This window comes from Pocillopora damicornis, chromosome 3, assembly GCF_964200805.1.
Source record: "Pocillopora damicornis chromosome 3, jaPocDami1.2, whole genome shotgun sequence".
Taxonomy (NCBI): domain Eukaryota; kingdom Metazoa; phylum Cnidaria; class Anthozoa; order Scleractinia; family Pocilloporidae; genus Pocillopora; species Pocillopora damicornis.
This window is the reverse complement of record NC_142672.1, coordinates 384,136-399,096: the sequence shown is the minus strand read 5'-3', so window position 1 is coordinate 399,096 and position 14,961 is coordinate 384,136. Positions and strand designations below refer to the sequence as shown.

At 36.2% G+C, this 14,961-nt stretch overlaps 1 protein-coding gene across 10 annotated transcripts in view; it reads right to left on the bottom strand.

Moving 5' to 3' along the window:
* Window positions 1-14,961, bottom strand: part of LOC113674005 (kinesin-like protein KIF15) — a 34,701-nt gene that overhangs the window by 17,946 nt on the left and 1,794 nt on the right. The window contains exons 1-8 of one of the 10 annotated variants that reach the window (XM_089199639.1): window positions 13,599-13,754; window positions 12,335-12,412; window positions 7,855-8,023; window positions 5,811-5,835; window positions 1,122-1,302; window positions 678-754; window positions 262-299; window positions 48-151 (exon numbers count right to left, since the gene is read on the bottom strand). In XM_089199639.1, coding sequence (XP_089055765.1) covers window positions 48-151; window positions 262-299; window positions 678-754; window positions 1,122-1,302; window positions 5,811-5,835; window positions 7,855-7,942 — 513 coding nt within the window. In that variant the 5' untranslated portion in view covers window positions 7,943-8,023; window positions 12,335-12,412; window positions 13,599-13,754. Of the gene's footprint in view, window positions 1-47; window positions 152-261; window positions 300-677; window positions 755-1,121; window positions 1,303-2,571; window positions 2,793-3,767; window positions 3,917-5,330; window positions 5,512-5,810; window positions 5,836-5,943; window positions 6,124-7,854; window positions 8,024-8,153; window positions 8,487-9,332; window positions 9,444-12,334; window positions 12,413-13,598; window positions 13,919-14,961 lie in introns of those variants that run through there. The other 9 variants (XM_089199636.1, XM_027190479.2, XM_089199638.1 and 6 more) reach the window with 9 other exon arrangements.

Here is a 14,961-nt window from a genome sequence, read left to right as displayed (position 1 = left end):
TATATCCTAAGAAGAGTTATTTTTTTCAGGCATGCACAATAATATACCTTTTCCTGTTCCCTGTTTATCAAACTGAAAAGGTATTCAAATGCACGTGGTATGACACCACGGAGCTGATGAGTAAAGCTCTCTTCCTCTCCCTCAGCAGGTCCTATCACACAGAGATAGACAACAACTCAGACAAATGGGAAGTTTCTAGTGCCTTTTGCATCACACCAGGGAATGTTATTTAATCAAACATTTTTGGCAGCCAAGCCTTACCAAGCATGGTGAATGTTTTCCCTGAGCCAGTCTGGCCACTGAGGAAGGAAGCAAATCACAAACAAATTGATTAGTGAGTTGAGAACAGAATATGCATCTTAAAATGGCTGATCAACCATGAAAAAATTTTTATACCTGAGAGTTTATCAAATTTGAGATGGCATGCCAAATGTTATTACATGTTTCATATTTACATGAAAGTAGTAAAGAGATAAATGAACACAGAAGTGGTATGAAAACTGTTTTATCAAGCTATTTCAAATAAGAATAACAAGAACAACACTCAATTTCACCATCAAAGTGCCTGAAACAAAGCAAGTAACCCAGTAGGAGGCAGTGAAAGTCACTTGACCATGAGGCAAACTCAAAGCTGTGCATAGGTATTACATTAGCAATATATATATTCATCAACTTACTAGGCAAAAATTGTTCCATTGTAACCTGCAACACAACCCTCTACAATCTTCTTCCCAACTGCTCCAAAGACCTCTTCCTGTTCAAAAATTACATGGATAATGACTTAAGTTTTAATAAATATAAAAAGTTGTGTCAGTTCCAAATAAACTAACATCTTTACATCCATGAAAAACTTTATGGAACTTTTTTGGATATCACAGGAAGTACATCTAATGGCATATATATATACTTGCACTAAAACACTAAAAAATACATGATTTAAACACAGTACAAAGGTTCTGTAATTCCAATGTACTCAGTAGTAGTCAACTGGAAGAACACATTGAAGACTCCTTCTGGGATGAAAGCTTTTTAACTAGAATGGAAGATTAATGGAAACAAAAAACCTACCAGCATTTCTTTGACATAAACTATTGTCTGCAAACTTACAAAATGGTAGTTACCTGAGTTGTGTTAATATCAGCCACATGATCAAAGGAAAATGTTTTTGGATCAGGCTTGCTCTGAAGAACAACTGTATTTCCAGATGTTACATCTAGACATGGTGTGCGATCAACATCTGTTTCAAGGTTTTTAGCTGGAGGTCTGACACGTACATACACTCGAATGTTATCACCTTCCCCACTGAAAATCAAAACAGCCACTTTTTATACTTCTGACAAGAGTATTATTGGTGCGTTAAAATAAATAGGAAAACATTTCCACACATTTATAGATTAATATAAGGACTAAAACCAAACAAGAATATCTAAGTAAATAACAAATATGATTTTTTTACACTTATCATAATTTATACTAATAAAGTCAATCTTCATGCACAGAAGTTATTTCTGATTATCTTAAATTCATGATTTGTGTACCTAAGGCACTATTTCACAAAAATGTTTTGGATAAAGATTTAATTTAGAGACAATCTCTATAATTTCTTACTCGAATCTGCCATGGTATCCCTATTGTATTACAAATAGTTATGGGATAATATTTAAATAGTATATACACATTAGTGATACCAATTCAACAGTTTTACTTTAAGATTCTCACTAAAATTTCACTATTGAAAAGCAAAGAAGAGCAAAACACAAATTAAAAAGATTGATAACAAATGAAAGCTTGTTCCAATTCTCTGAAAACAATGAGATAATTTAAGCTTATTTAATGAAGAATAGAAATATAATCTGATCACAGAAAATATATACAAAAACAAATATTAAAAATGTAGGGTTTTAAGTCTAAGCCAATTAGAGATTCCTAAGACATATGTAAGATATACAAAAAATAACCCAAATAGTACATCACTTGGCAAAGTGCCAGTTCTCATGTAAAAATACAGCCATGTACTAAAAGCTTTAGTAAAAACTATTCTAACTTCCAAATTCTCAGCATTGCAGAAAATATCATAATAACAGATATAGTAATTAAATACAACCACAATGCAACATAAACAACTGATAAAAACCATGGAGAACAGAGTTATCAGGAAACAACAGCAGAGGCTAGTGGTGAACTATAATATCAAAGAATGGAGAAAATAATTGCTATAAAAACTTGTTTTATACAATATTCTTTAGGAAAATTATAGCCACATCATCATAATAAAATAATATTGGCACAAATTTAATATGGAAAGAAGTTCTGAAGTGGTAACAACTGAAACAAAAATGTCCCGAAGAACAAGAAAAGTGACTGGTGATCTTGCACTTCATCAAGGATGGATGCAATATAATATAAACAGCATAATCTTGTGATAACAAAATAGTAGAAACCTTAAACTCAAACCCTGAAAGAATATTGTTTTGATTCAACAATGTCCTCAACCACTGAATTAGCTACAACATTAGGTACAACTCACTGCTGCCTGATATTCTTATTCAAGATTACTACATGGCACTTTACCTTTGACAAAAATTACACGATGAGTGACTATGCCTCCTGCTAAACCTACATTTGTGTTCAGGAACCATAAGCATCATGTCAAAGCAGCTTAATGGTCATTTCATCCATTGTGATATTGAAAATACTACTCTCCAAAACATGACCTTGGAAAATTCAACTGCTTTCCCTACACACAGTGTTAATAACCACCAAAATTATTCATCCTCTCCTATAACGCCATGGGTTGGAATTTCTATTAGGGGCTATTCAATTCATCATCCAAAGATAGATTGCCAATAATATCCATAACAATCCATTCCCCTGCAGGGAACAGCCTCTCTTTTGTGCCTTCTACACAAAGAATATATTATTGTAATCTTTATACATGAGAGAGAATTATAAGCCAAGTTATTGAACAAATGTGGCGTGCACTTTGGAAACAATTTATCCTTCAAGAACCAACCTTTAAAACAAAATATATTTAAAAGACTTTTTGGAGAAGTTTTTGGAAAACTCTCCTTGAAGTGCTGGATTTTGTTTATGAATAATTTTCTCCAAGACTAGTGGCATGCATGGCTGAGTGCACTGATATTTGTGGAAATTGAACATACGTCAAAGGTAATCATGGATGAATGATTGAATGAATAGAACTTTGAATCTAAAATATCTGAATTGTAAAGCAAACATACTAAGGAAACACACCATGCAAGGTGCAACATGGAAATATATTCATAACTTTCCAATATATTCAAACTTTTTGAATATTTTATTCTGTTTGAAGTCGGTTGTGGAAAACTACCTTTATCACATTCACCAAAAGAAAAATCATGTCCACTTCCTTGTAAATGTGAGATATAGTGGGTATCTAAATACTGTATTTACAATCTCTCCAGATTAGAAAAAAATTCCAACTTCAACTGATAAATAAACAACAAGACTGGAAGTTAAGGGTCATCTTGCCATTAAATTCCATTAACAAATTACATTCCAGCAATTGGAATTAAGACTCAAATCCATGCAAATGCTTACAAACCAGGATGACAATTCAATCACAATTTACCTGCTGCTCAGTTTTAAAGCAAAATTGTGTGATTCTACCTCATAAAAATACCTTCCTGTTTTAAAATATAGACTGAGGTACAATTAAGATTTTAACACACTCAAAATGCATATAAGTAAAGTGGAAAACAACATAACAAGGTTAGGAAATTTGTTACCAATAAATTGTGAGGCAAGATTTGCATCTCTAAATTGTTGTTCAGCGATGCTTCTTTCCGAAATAAATGACTTTTCTATCAATACAATATGTAGAAGTTGGACAGCAGGTTGACAATTCCATTACGGACATGCATGTTGATGCTGCTGTGGTAACAGCTTGCTATTTATAACTTATCATGAAATGCTTGCCAGGGTGTGAAATTAATTTTTTTTTCCTGATAGCCACTTGGCTCCTAAATTCTTCAAAGTGGTGGCCAATTCAAAAAAAGTTGGTTGCCATTTTGAAAGACAAACAAAACCTTTTTTTACGCTGTCATCGTTCTAGAAATTAAGTTAGGGAAAAGATCTTTAACATGCTACAAAGTGGACACGAGGATGGATGATATGCAATGTTTAAGCTTACATAAATCCAAGATGGCGTCTAGTTATCGATCAAGATGCATGTGCTGCGTTTTGGAAACAAACTTAACAAGGAAGTTTGCCGCGGATTTGTCTTTGCAAATCTTTTTAATTCTAGCTAAGGTTATGATGAAACATTCTAGTCACCAAAGTGAAAAATTTAGTTGCATTGGCACCTGTATTAGGCGCAATTACATGCCCTGCCTGCAGTTTCAGCAAAATTAATGAAAATCATAGAGGTATCTGCAGTAATAATACTCAACTTATTTCATGCACATTGGTTCTTTATAAATAAAAGATAAACAGTCTACAATCAATGGTCACTGCTTACAACATAGCTATATTAATACAAATAAAATACATATATATAAATATAATATCATAAAGATATGTCTTCTGCAAATAAAATGCAATATTTGTTAATACTCCATGACCACCTGTTGTATACATGTTCAGAATTAACAGCAACTCGAAATAACATCAGGGGAGAGGCCAAATCAAATTCAATTATTGGAAAATACGGTAAAATTTCCGCACAACTCCATACCACATTATGCATTCAGTTCTTGGATAGAGAAAACAATGACCAAAAAAATACATTGCCATTGAGAAAACAGATTTGTTTTACAATAGTATGGGGCTGTGCGAAAATTTTACCAATTAATCTTCTCTAATACTGACTAGTTTGCAAAGAAATAACCAGTAATTCCGAAACGAGAATATCGTGCTTTCAACACCAATTAACACTTTAATAAACTGTATGCACTGTACTGACACCGTTTTGAGCTTCTGGGAACAATATAGCATCAAAATATATCAGCATTATCATAAATAAACGGACATAAATAGACTGATTACAATTTAAGCTTGTTTGTTTGTACTGTTGTCACTTTTCCAAAACAAATGGACGCTACGTACAATCTCGCCAAAGATGAGATTACGAAGAAGTTAGCCGAATGCCCATTTCCAAGTGAAAACATATGTCTACCCTAATTTTGGGAGAAAATTTCAGCATAAAAGAAAGTTTTCTTTGAATTAGCAATAAACTTACAATAGAGAAAGAAGGGTAAATTCTGTGTCGTAAAGAGAGTGTACATAAGCTTAACTTGAATCGAAAAACTACAAAAAATTAGCTTAATAAAATTACGCTCATGCAGTTTCACCTTCCATATCCATATGATATTGCCATCAAGCTTCGAATCCTTCAATCACTACGTCTATGAGGTATTATTCTATGTCAACAACCGATCGTTAAAGCCTATTATAAAGCTTTGCTTCTAGCTTCTGGGAGCATCAAAAATGTCCGTCCGCGTCACTTCACAAAGAAACTTTCAGTGTTTGTTTACTTTATCGCAACAGACGACTTGCGCAAGCACCAACGCTATGGTTTAATATATGTGCAAGCCATGTGAACGAATTAACGCTTGGAAAAGTTATAGTTGTGGTAGCTTACGTCCACGAAACCAAAATACTACTATGGAAGGGCATGATCGGCTGATGACGTTAAAAGTGCCCTCAATTATCGCACCTATCGGTTATTTTTAGCGCTAAGTACTACTCGAATGTAAGTTAAAAGTTAACGAATCGCAATAAATAGGTCTACGCCAGAGAGATAACCAACACAAGGCGATATTAACACTTACCTTTCATGTCCACTGCTCGATGATTCTGCAAATCAATCAGATAAAACTCAATTACAGCAGTTTGGCGAACTGAATTCGGAGAGAAGTACGTGACTATAAAAGATCTCGCAGCCGAGTTTGTCCCTCCTCTCACCTTTCCCTCTGCCTGGCAGATGAATTCTCATAGTAGTACAGCTCTAGAATTAAACACCGAGTTCTGATTAAAAGTTCCCTTGAAATTTAAAGAAACATGCTTGAAATGTTGCTTGAAAGGAAATGATGTACTGCCGTTTCAACTAAACCGCTCTGGCAAATCAAATTTCGCGCTCGGCGCATGTCCTTCAGTTGTCACGTGACTCAAAGAGCTCGTTGAATATTTATGGTATTTATGATATCAAAATAATATTAGAAATAAAAATAATGAAATAATTTAAGTTAACCATCTAAAATTCCGATAGACTGTAGATAAGTGAGAAACAAAAATCCAAAACTCGAGATAAATTCGTGAACCAAGTATCACACGCGCGTGATGATAGCGCATAAAATTGTATACTCGCTCACTTTCTGCATACCCCACTGACTTGCACATCAGCAGAGTGGAAAAGTGAAACTTGAGGTTTTTAACAGAAGAAGAAATGATTAAGGTAAATCTATTAAGACGCCTGGATTTGAATGGCATAAAATTTCTGAGCGTGACTGTATTTTACTTCACGCAACACGCAAAACGAGGTGAGGAGTGTGACAGTCACTTAGTGTGAAAATTATGTGTGAACACGAATATTTTGATACCCACTTTTCGCTATCACAAGCCAAACATTAATAAATCTAAGTTTCGACGAAACAAAAAAAAAAGAAGAAACTTGATATCAAAAAACAAACAACATGACACTGAATGGAAACTGAATATCACAATGCAAATGATATTAAGCCAAGGTTTCTCAAAGAAAAAGAAAGAAAAACCGGAGATTGCATTAACTCTTTTAAGTGACAGCAAAGCGAGCGAACTCTTTACTTAATACAACAAACAGCGGAAGCATATGCTGTCGTTAAACGGCTTTTTGACACAAACTTTACAAAGCAAGCCACGAAAATGTCAAATGTCATGGAATTGTAGAGCGATAAACGAGTTGGTGAGACGTGTATATTTCAATAACAGCGGCTTTGAGTCAAATAAAGATTAGCCCTTTTCATAAACTGGATTAGGAACACCCTCGCTGTTGCCGCCACAACTATTAAATATATTACCCCTGAGAAGCAAAAATCAGTTTAAAACCTATTCAGGCACTGTGTTGGAAAACTGAGCAAAGTGAAGTATTTAAAGCCAATTCCCATTGGTGTTTATCATTAAGTTATATATGTAAATGAACTATTGTTTAGCTCTTATTCTTTACACATCGCTGTGAAAAGAAGTTTAGACTTGAATTAAGTGAAGGTTTCCTAATTGGTCAAGGATGCATACAAACCTAACTCATTTATGAGTTCTTTGGATAGTATTTGTTTAATCAATTTTTCTGTCACTGCAAGGTCTCTTTCAAGAAGAGAAAATTAGTTTAGTTGCCTTCATTTTCAAGAGCACGTGAAAACCTGCCCCGAATTCCCCGAAAAAATATTTCAAATTTCAATTAACGTCTTCCTCTACATTAAGCTACACAATAAAGAGCTAAACTCCGCATTGCAAAAAATTTATGACTTTCGTCATCGGTCCTCTTCAATTCGGAGAGTAACTAGTTGTAACACGAGAAGGCCGTCATGAAATCAGTAAGCTCTGATTCTTGTTTTGGCGCATATCAAAGATTCTCATGACCGGGTCAAAGGACGCTTAATTCGTCCTCGAAGAAATGACAAAAAGTGTTAAAGAAAAAAACTGTTTTGCATTCTAATCCCTCGTATACACATTGCTGCCCCCTACAGAACAACATGAGTAGAATATTGTTTTGTTTGGAAAATGTCCCTGTGATGGACGCAAACTCTACCGCTCAACTTCTCGTGATAGCAATGTGTAGTGATTTGCGTGTACATTACCGCGGGGAGCAGGAATGAAATAAACAACCAGCTTCGCACTTACTTGATTTACCAGCTGAAGTGGCTCTTACGTTTACTTCATGTAGGCCTGCACTATTGGGCAGCGTTGTCGATTCCTCTTGTCGAAGCATGAGAGCGATGTACGGCGACTTTTAAAAAGTGATACATCAAGTACATAATGCCACAGCAATCAGCGATCTTAGAATGTTATCCTGCGAGAGGCGAAAGAACACATGATCAAATTCTTACTCGGTATCACAGCACGCTAATACAAACTGTCCCATGCAAGAATCGAGCAAATAACGCATGCGCGTGTGTAGACAAACCCTATGGAAATTTTACCCCTAGCTAATTGGAAGTAATTCCTACAGTTATTGTGTGATTCTTTTCTTCTCAGTCCCTGTAGAGAACCTCGTTTTTGTCAAGTAATTGTAGGTTCGCTTGGCAGTTGAAAGCGTCTTGTTTGGCAAAGTTTACCGACATTCTAAGTCTTTCGTGCCTTGTCGCTGTTCGTGATGTCAAAACAAATCTTTCAGTCTGTCAGTCAGGTTCAATTGTTTGCCTTAGTTTTGTAGCTATGCGATTTTTGATCAACAAACACGTTAGTCCTTAACTAAAACTTGAATAGCAAAGCAACGTGTGATAAAAAACGGCAGGAATGTGCACTGCATACAAAAGGACTCCTCGACAATTTATAATTGGTACTTATCGTTGAAAAAATAGCCTACTTACTTAACAGAGAACCGCCATTAGGTCTATCAACGAGTTATTCACCGCGCTTGATAACATAAACACAGATAACGCGCGCAGTAAGAGTACCGATTTTGAGAGCTCAATTGGTTCAATTTATATTAATTCGTTAAATACGTTATTTGTCGAAGTAAGTCAAAAATAGTTCGTGGAGCAAGACTTCCTTTAATGCGTAAACCTCCAATCCATTATCACTTGGCGCATTTATTGTTACTAGTCCTTTTAATGACAGACGAGACGAGACTAGACTGTCTTCTATTTCACTACTATATTGTCTAATCCAGCCTTGTAAAGCTATGGCGGTTAAGTTTAATGCCGTGACCGGTTCCGGGGATCAAATAAAAAAGTAATGACTGAATCATTTTTAGTGATCGGTGCTATGGTTTCAGGCGATGTTTTCCTCGCTGGTATAGGCTTCTTTGAATTAAGAGAAGATATTCACCACCATATCTGACCTTGCTGTTGGCATATTCAGAAATAGTTAATTCAATTTTTTGTCGCTAGTTCAGCTCGGGTTTAAACAGGCTTCAAGGAATATCACAATGACAGGTGGACTTATCTCGTTCCCTATCAGACGTTCTTCTTCTAACAGCTGAAACGACTTAACACCTGTTTTAGTGTTTGAGTTCCCTCATGGAGAGCGTGAAAGCCACAATGTGTTCTTCGTTGTAAAAAATAACACACAATTTGCGACCTTTTCCAGACAAAGCGTGACTTATAAAGGTTAACATATGGAAGTTTTCCATTGAGTGATAAAATTACAATCCTTACTTGTCAAGAATTCCTCTTAGACTAGACATCTCCGTTGTTTGTCAGCGGTAAAGAGTCACTTGAATTCAAGCTAGGCTGTTTACTACAGTTTCCCGTGGATCGTTACACCGGCTGAAATTTGACACAGACCAACTCTGAGAGTTTTAAGTATTCGATAATACATTTCCGGTCCGTCTAATCGAATAGAAAGTTTTCCTTTCTGTGTTTCAATTAATTTGTCGACAAACTTCAAAAAACCGGATACAGTAATCAGAGATAAAAGCCATCTACTAAGCTCTTAGGCTTAACTTAGTTGCTGATACTTAAATAAAGGATCAGGGTATTAAAAAGTTTCCTTTTACATGATCAAAACTGGCAGGAACCAATAACTCCTTTGTTAACAATTTACAGATCAAAATCTACTTTTTCATAATAATATGCTAAAAGCGCTAAACTGAGTGATGGCGGTGAAAATTGAAATGATTCTTCTTCTAAAGTAACCTCCCGTCTCGCTGTTCACTACAATCTAGAGGCTTATCATAACGATATTGTAGTAATGCCATGTGAGAACTCACACACCTTTCTCCTAATCTGAATACAAAACACTGAAGTGGACCTTACAGTAACTTGTGTGTGAATTGAGGGCCTTGTTTACTTCTTGAAACAAAACACAAAGTCAACGAAAGTGTTTTAAAGTAAAAGCATTTTCCTTGTTTGCTTTTCATTAACAACTAATAAGTTTTGTCTTGTATAGTGGTTGAGCAATTTCGAAAATATTTGTGAGTGACTTCGCAATCCACCGCAGACGGAACTTCTAAATGCTTTATTGTTGGCAAGAAGCCCGGAGGCAAAACAAACGCTTTCCTCTGATGATCTGCGGCTTTTCGGCAAAAATATGTTGTTCTTTTCACTTATAGCCGCATTTCATTGCTTCTTTAAATACTCGAATGAAGATTATTGTTCATATTTAACTCAAGTTATGCACACGGTAGAAAATATGTAACTCCTATCCTAAGAGGTTGTGATTCGAAGAAGCGAGCTAAACAAAAGGTTTTACGATGTTACCGAATCAAAATTTCAGGTTTTCTTATGGACAACGCTGTTTTACGGCTTAAAAGAGGGAAAGCAACACAAACAATAGGACTAAATGTATTTTGGAAATTGAAAAAAAGAATATTGGGAACTTTGAGAAATACTTGAGAAACCGTTTTGATTAAACCGGCTATGCCAAACCTGTTTTGTACCGAGATGTTAGGGCCAGAGAACACGTGAACTACATTATCCTATATCGGATTTGACTAAAGTCATCTGGCTTGTTGTGCAGAGGTGAATGGATTTCTCTGGGCTATGCCTAGAGGTAAATAGTGCTTGCTATCATTCTATTCACCTCCGTGCCAGCCAATCCATACACATAATGGTACTCCCATGCCAAGGAGGGGATCCCTTTTGAGGGGTGTGTTTCATGACAACTCAAAGAACAGCTTACACGGAGACTTCGCAATCTGTTTTTTAATTCTACTTGCATTTTAGTTGAAAATTTTCTTCGGTATAAGAGATCAACTTTGCGCAGATTGTCAGTGTTATGAGGTCTTCGATTGGTATGAACGGAATGAGCATATTACTTGAATAAGGGATTAATCAATAATCCCAGGCAAAGAAAATGAACAACATTTTCTCAATTAGCGTCATGGCTAAAAGACTGTAATGACGCTCGAAAGTATAAACACCAGTTTCATAGTTTACGTTGCTAAGAAATTCGCACGCGATGTATCAGAAGATAGGGTTGTATCAGAAAGCCAGGGCAGCGTTACGCTGGACTAAGTGAGTTAGGTTACCGCCGTTTCCCGTTTTGCTGTTCCCGCGAAGCCGGGCCGTAGATGACAAATTGGCTGGTTGCAGTTCTGTCACTTAGAACACCGCTTTTTCTACTGCAACTTTGAAAACAAGTTAATTGTGTTTGCGGTCCTATGTAACATAACTTAGGTCAGAAAACGCAGGTTAGCAGATAACAAATTTAGCCCATCTTTACCGCAGACACATGTCCATGCATTGTGTAGATATCTCAATACTTTAAGCCAATTAAAGCAAGTAAAAATAAAACGACATTAGTAGTTAAAAACGCGGAAACTAAACTGGCCTGGTGGGTCTGAGGCTGGAAGCAAGGGAGGTTCAAATAACATCACTTTAGTGCACCGGAATTCAACGACGATCAATGGGCAATGTAGTACTTCAAAAAATGATATTTCCATTTTGTGTGCTATTTATTAGTTGAATACGTGAAAGAAAAAGCAGTGTTCAAACTCCATGCAATAAAAATTTCTGGCACGCCCAGTCAACGGAGTAAACCATGAGATATCGCACGCAATCCTTGCACGAAACCACGCGAGCAGAATCCCGAATTCAATAATTGGTCAAAATACTTAGCCAAACATGTCAGCCATTTTCCAAAATCCACTACAGCGGTTGTCAAAGTCAGTTATTATTTCACTAGCCCGCCAACAGTGCGCAACAGTCTTTCCCATAGATGGAGGGTTATCGAGGAACCTATTTCTAGCAAATAGGATTAGCTAGGCTGCTAAGTAAACCGGGCCAGCGGCGATCCGGGAGGAAGTCGACAACTCAAGTCTCTTTTGCTGTACACGAGTTTTGTTTTCGTGTCTCTCAGTTAGGTATTCAGATCATCAGTCAACACATTTCAGCGAGCAAGACAAGACAAACTGAGAACAATTCAAGACTGGAGTGCGGAAATTCGATACAAGAAAGTTAATTGGAAATACACGCAAACAAACAAAGCCTCGGCCGAGAGTGGTTTAGTGGCACTCTAAAGAGCAACACTTTCGTAGTCAACAACAATAAGCTTAACGAAACTGGAAGGAATCTAAGAGGTGGCTTCACGTGACAAGAAGAAACCATCTCAAAAGAGTAGCTTGGGAGGCTTCTGAAACCGTGACTAGAATCAACTACATTCTGCAATAACACTTAAGTCTCATAAACTCATTAATCATCATAAATCACGGCCTCACCTTTCTAATAAGTGTCCAATGATCCTTATTTATCATTTAGCACACGAAAGACACAGATCGTATCTCGGTACCACGTGGCTTTTACGATTTAAAAGGAAAAAGATGCTTAAGATCAATGTCGGTATATTTTTAATTGAAGCTTAATTAAGCACAAACGATTCATGGCAGATACATTACAACAATTGCGTTTTCTTCCCAAATTCTCTGGGTGGCTTTGTTCGTATTGAAGTTTAAAAGCTTGCATAAAATCCCATAAGAAGAAAACTGATGAGCGCAAGAGCTTAATTACAAGCATTGGGATTATAAAAGTTTTATCACTTTATAAGGTCGATTCTTGTGAGTATTGTTCCACTCGGCTGCTACTGCACGTAAACTCACTAATGACCGCCGGTTATAAACAACTCGCAAAGTTCGGAGTACCTCTACAAAAGGTCTTAATTCGATCTCCCCAGGTATTCATTTCAGAGATCTAAATAATTACAAAAACATAGATCTCAATTTCTCAAAGAAACTTTTTATAACGAATGGTATTCCATTTGTGATCAAAAAGTTTTCGATTGCACAATGTAAAAAGATTTCAGGCAGTTTGTAAAAAACTCTTGCGCAGGGAAACTTTACAAATGATAGAGTCAAACTGCTGGAAAGAAAGATTTGTTGGTTTTCACCAAAAGCCATAACTTGTTCCACTATCGACTTGTGAATATCTCTAGGAGATTACACTACACTCACAAACTTGATCAACGAAGTTTAAGGAAACTTCAATTTAAGTTGGCCGTGTCTGCTAAGGTTACTTCAGTTTTAAGTTTAGGGAAAAATGAAGCTGACTTCAAAAATCTCATTTTTACTTAGATAATTTCGTTTCTAAATAGTTCTTGGTAGGTTAATTAAAAGGAGCACATAGATTTGAACAGAGCAGGGGTCTAGATACGTTTCTGGACCAATTCATCGAGTGATAATTATGTAAAATATGTAAACTCTTCACTACGACGACAACGGCTTTGAATAGCACTTATAAATCAAACAACTCTGAAAGCTACAATACACAAGCCGGTGTCGAAATGAAAACTACTTAGAAAACGAAATATTTTAAGCGGAAATTTAACGTATTTTATTGTTTCGTAAACGCAGTGAGTCTAAAAAGGCTGTGTAAAGTTCAGTTCATGGCGTTATCGACAAGCCTAGTTAAGCAGAACGTTTTGAGAGAGAGCTGCTACTTCGAAATGTAACTTGACTGATAGTATAATAAATATAATGTGTCTCTTACCAGTAAAAACTCATCGAAGCTCCAAACGTATTGATATTACAGAATTACCACTCTTCTAATACCTTCTCCAGGAACGAGAATCTCTCTCAGATAATTTTGATAACGTGATGTGACAGCAATATTACTAGCACTTCCGAGCGTAATTCATCTATGCTCAAATGATCACTCAATTATAATTAGACCAAAACTGAATGGATATCCCGGCAGCACTTTCGTTCCCGGCGTCATTACACCATTTACAGACCAAATCTGTGATTCTCTCGGTTTCAGACAAGTTTTGGTTTCAAACACCGTAAAATGTTATTTTAAACAACACGAGTGAAGCAATCAGCTACGCAGACGGTATTGTGGTTTCTAAATGTCAATCAATTTTTTTTTATTTTTTCAGTCTTCACTTATTAGTTCTTAAATTCTCCAGGAGTTTCTTAGTTCAAATGAATGAAATTTCCCTTTTTCAAGGTTAATATCATCTTAATGGTTAATCAACATGATGAATGGCGACGTGATCGTGCATACCTACGCAAAAAAATATGACGTCAACGGCGCAACGTCTTCATGTGACGAAACGTCACCTTTGACCATAGAAGAACGATCCGTCACGCGCCATTCTGGGTGTGATGCCTTCGAGAGTTCGGTAAAATAATGATACAGTTTCAAAACAATGAGAGAAACAATACGAAGATACTTCTACTCTCTCAAGGAAAAATAGTTCAACAAACAAGCTTAGGTTTTTTAAATCTTTTAGGTCACGGTTGGTCGGTAAAGAAAACGGAAAAAGCTATTTTTGATTTGTTGAAACAGACGTACAGGGACTGCATTGTTACTGAACTACTTTTCAAGTTCTGTCGGGCTGAAAGGTATCATGGTTGACTGGTTAAGGCTCATTAGCTATTTCTAGTAATGATATGATTGTTACCGATATGGCATCTTAGACTCGGAGTCTTACTGTTATTGTTTGATGGAAGGCTGTATAGAAAATTTATGCAGAGGGCGGAGAAGTGAAGGGTAAAATTAAGCAAGTTAATTGAGCCCGCAGGTGTCAAGTGGTTATTTCTTACAACGTGTATCTTAACATGCGTGTCTTAAACTTCAGAAATTTAAGTTAAAAAGATGGGAGAGGAACTTTTATATAACCTAGTCTAAGTATTTAATGTACTAAAAACTTTAATACTTTGAAAGAATGACTCTCGCAAAAGTCATTACAAAGACTAAGCGTTGAAAGGAATGAGTAACTGTAGCTTGTGTTGTTCAAAACACAGTTTTCCTTAGGTCATTTAAGAAGACGTATTTGAAAAGGTTTTGAATGACGGTAACAAAGCTGATCGGTGCCATCCTTTTGAGCCTGCATTTTATCGTGACACTA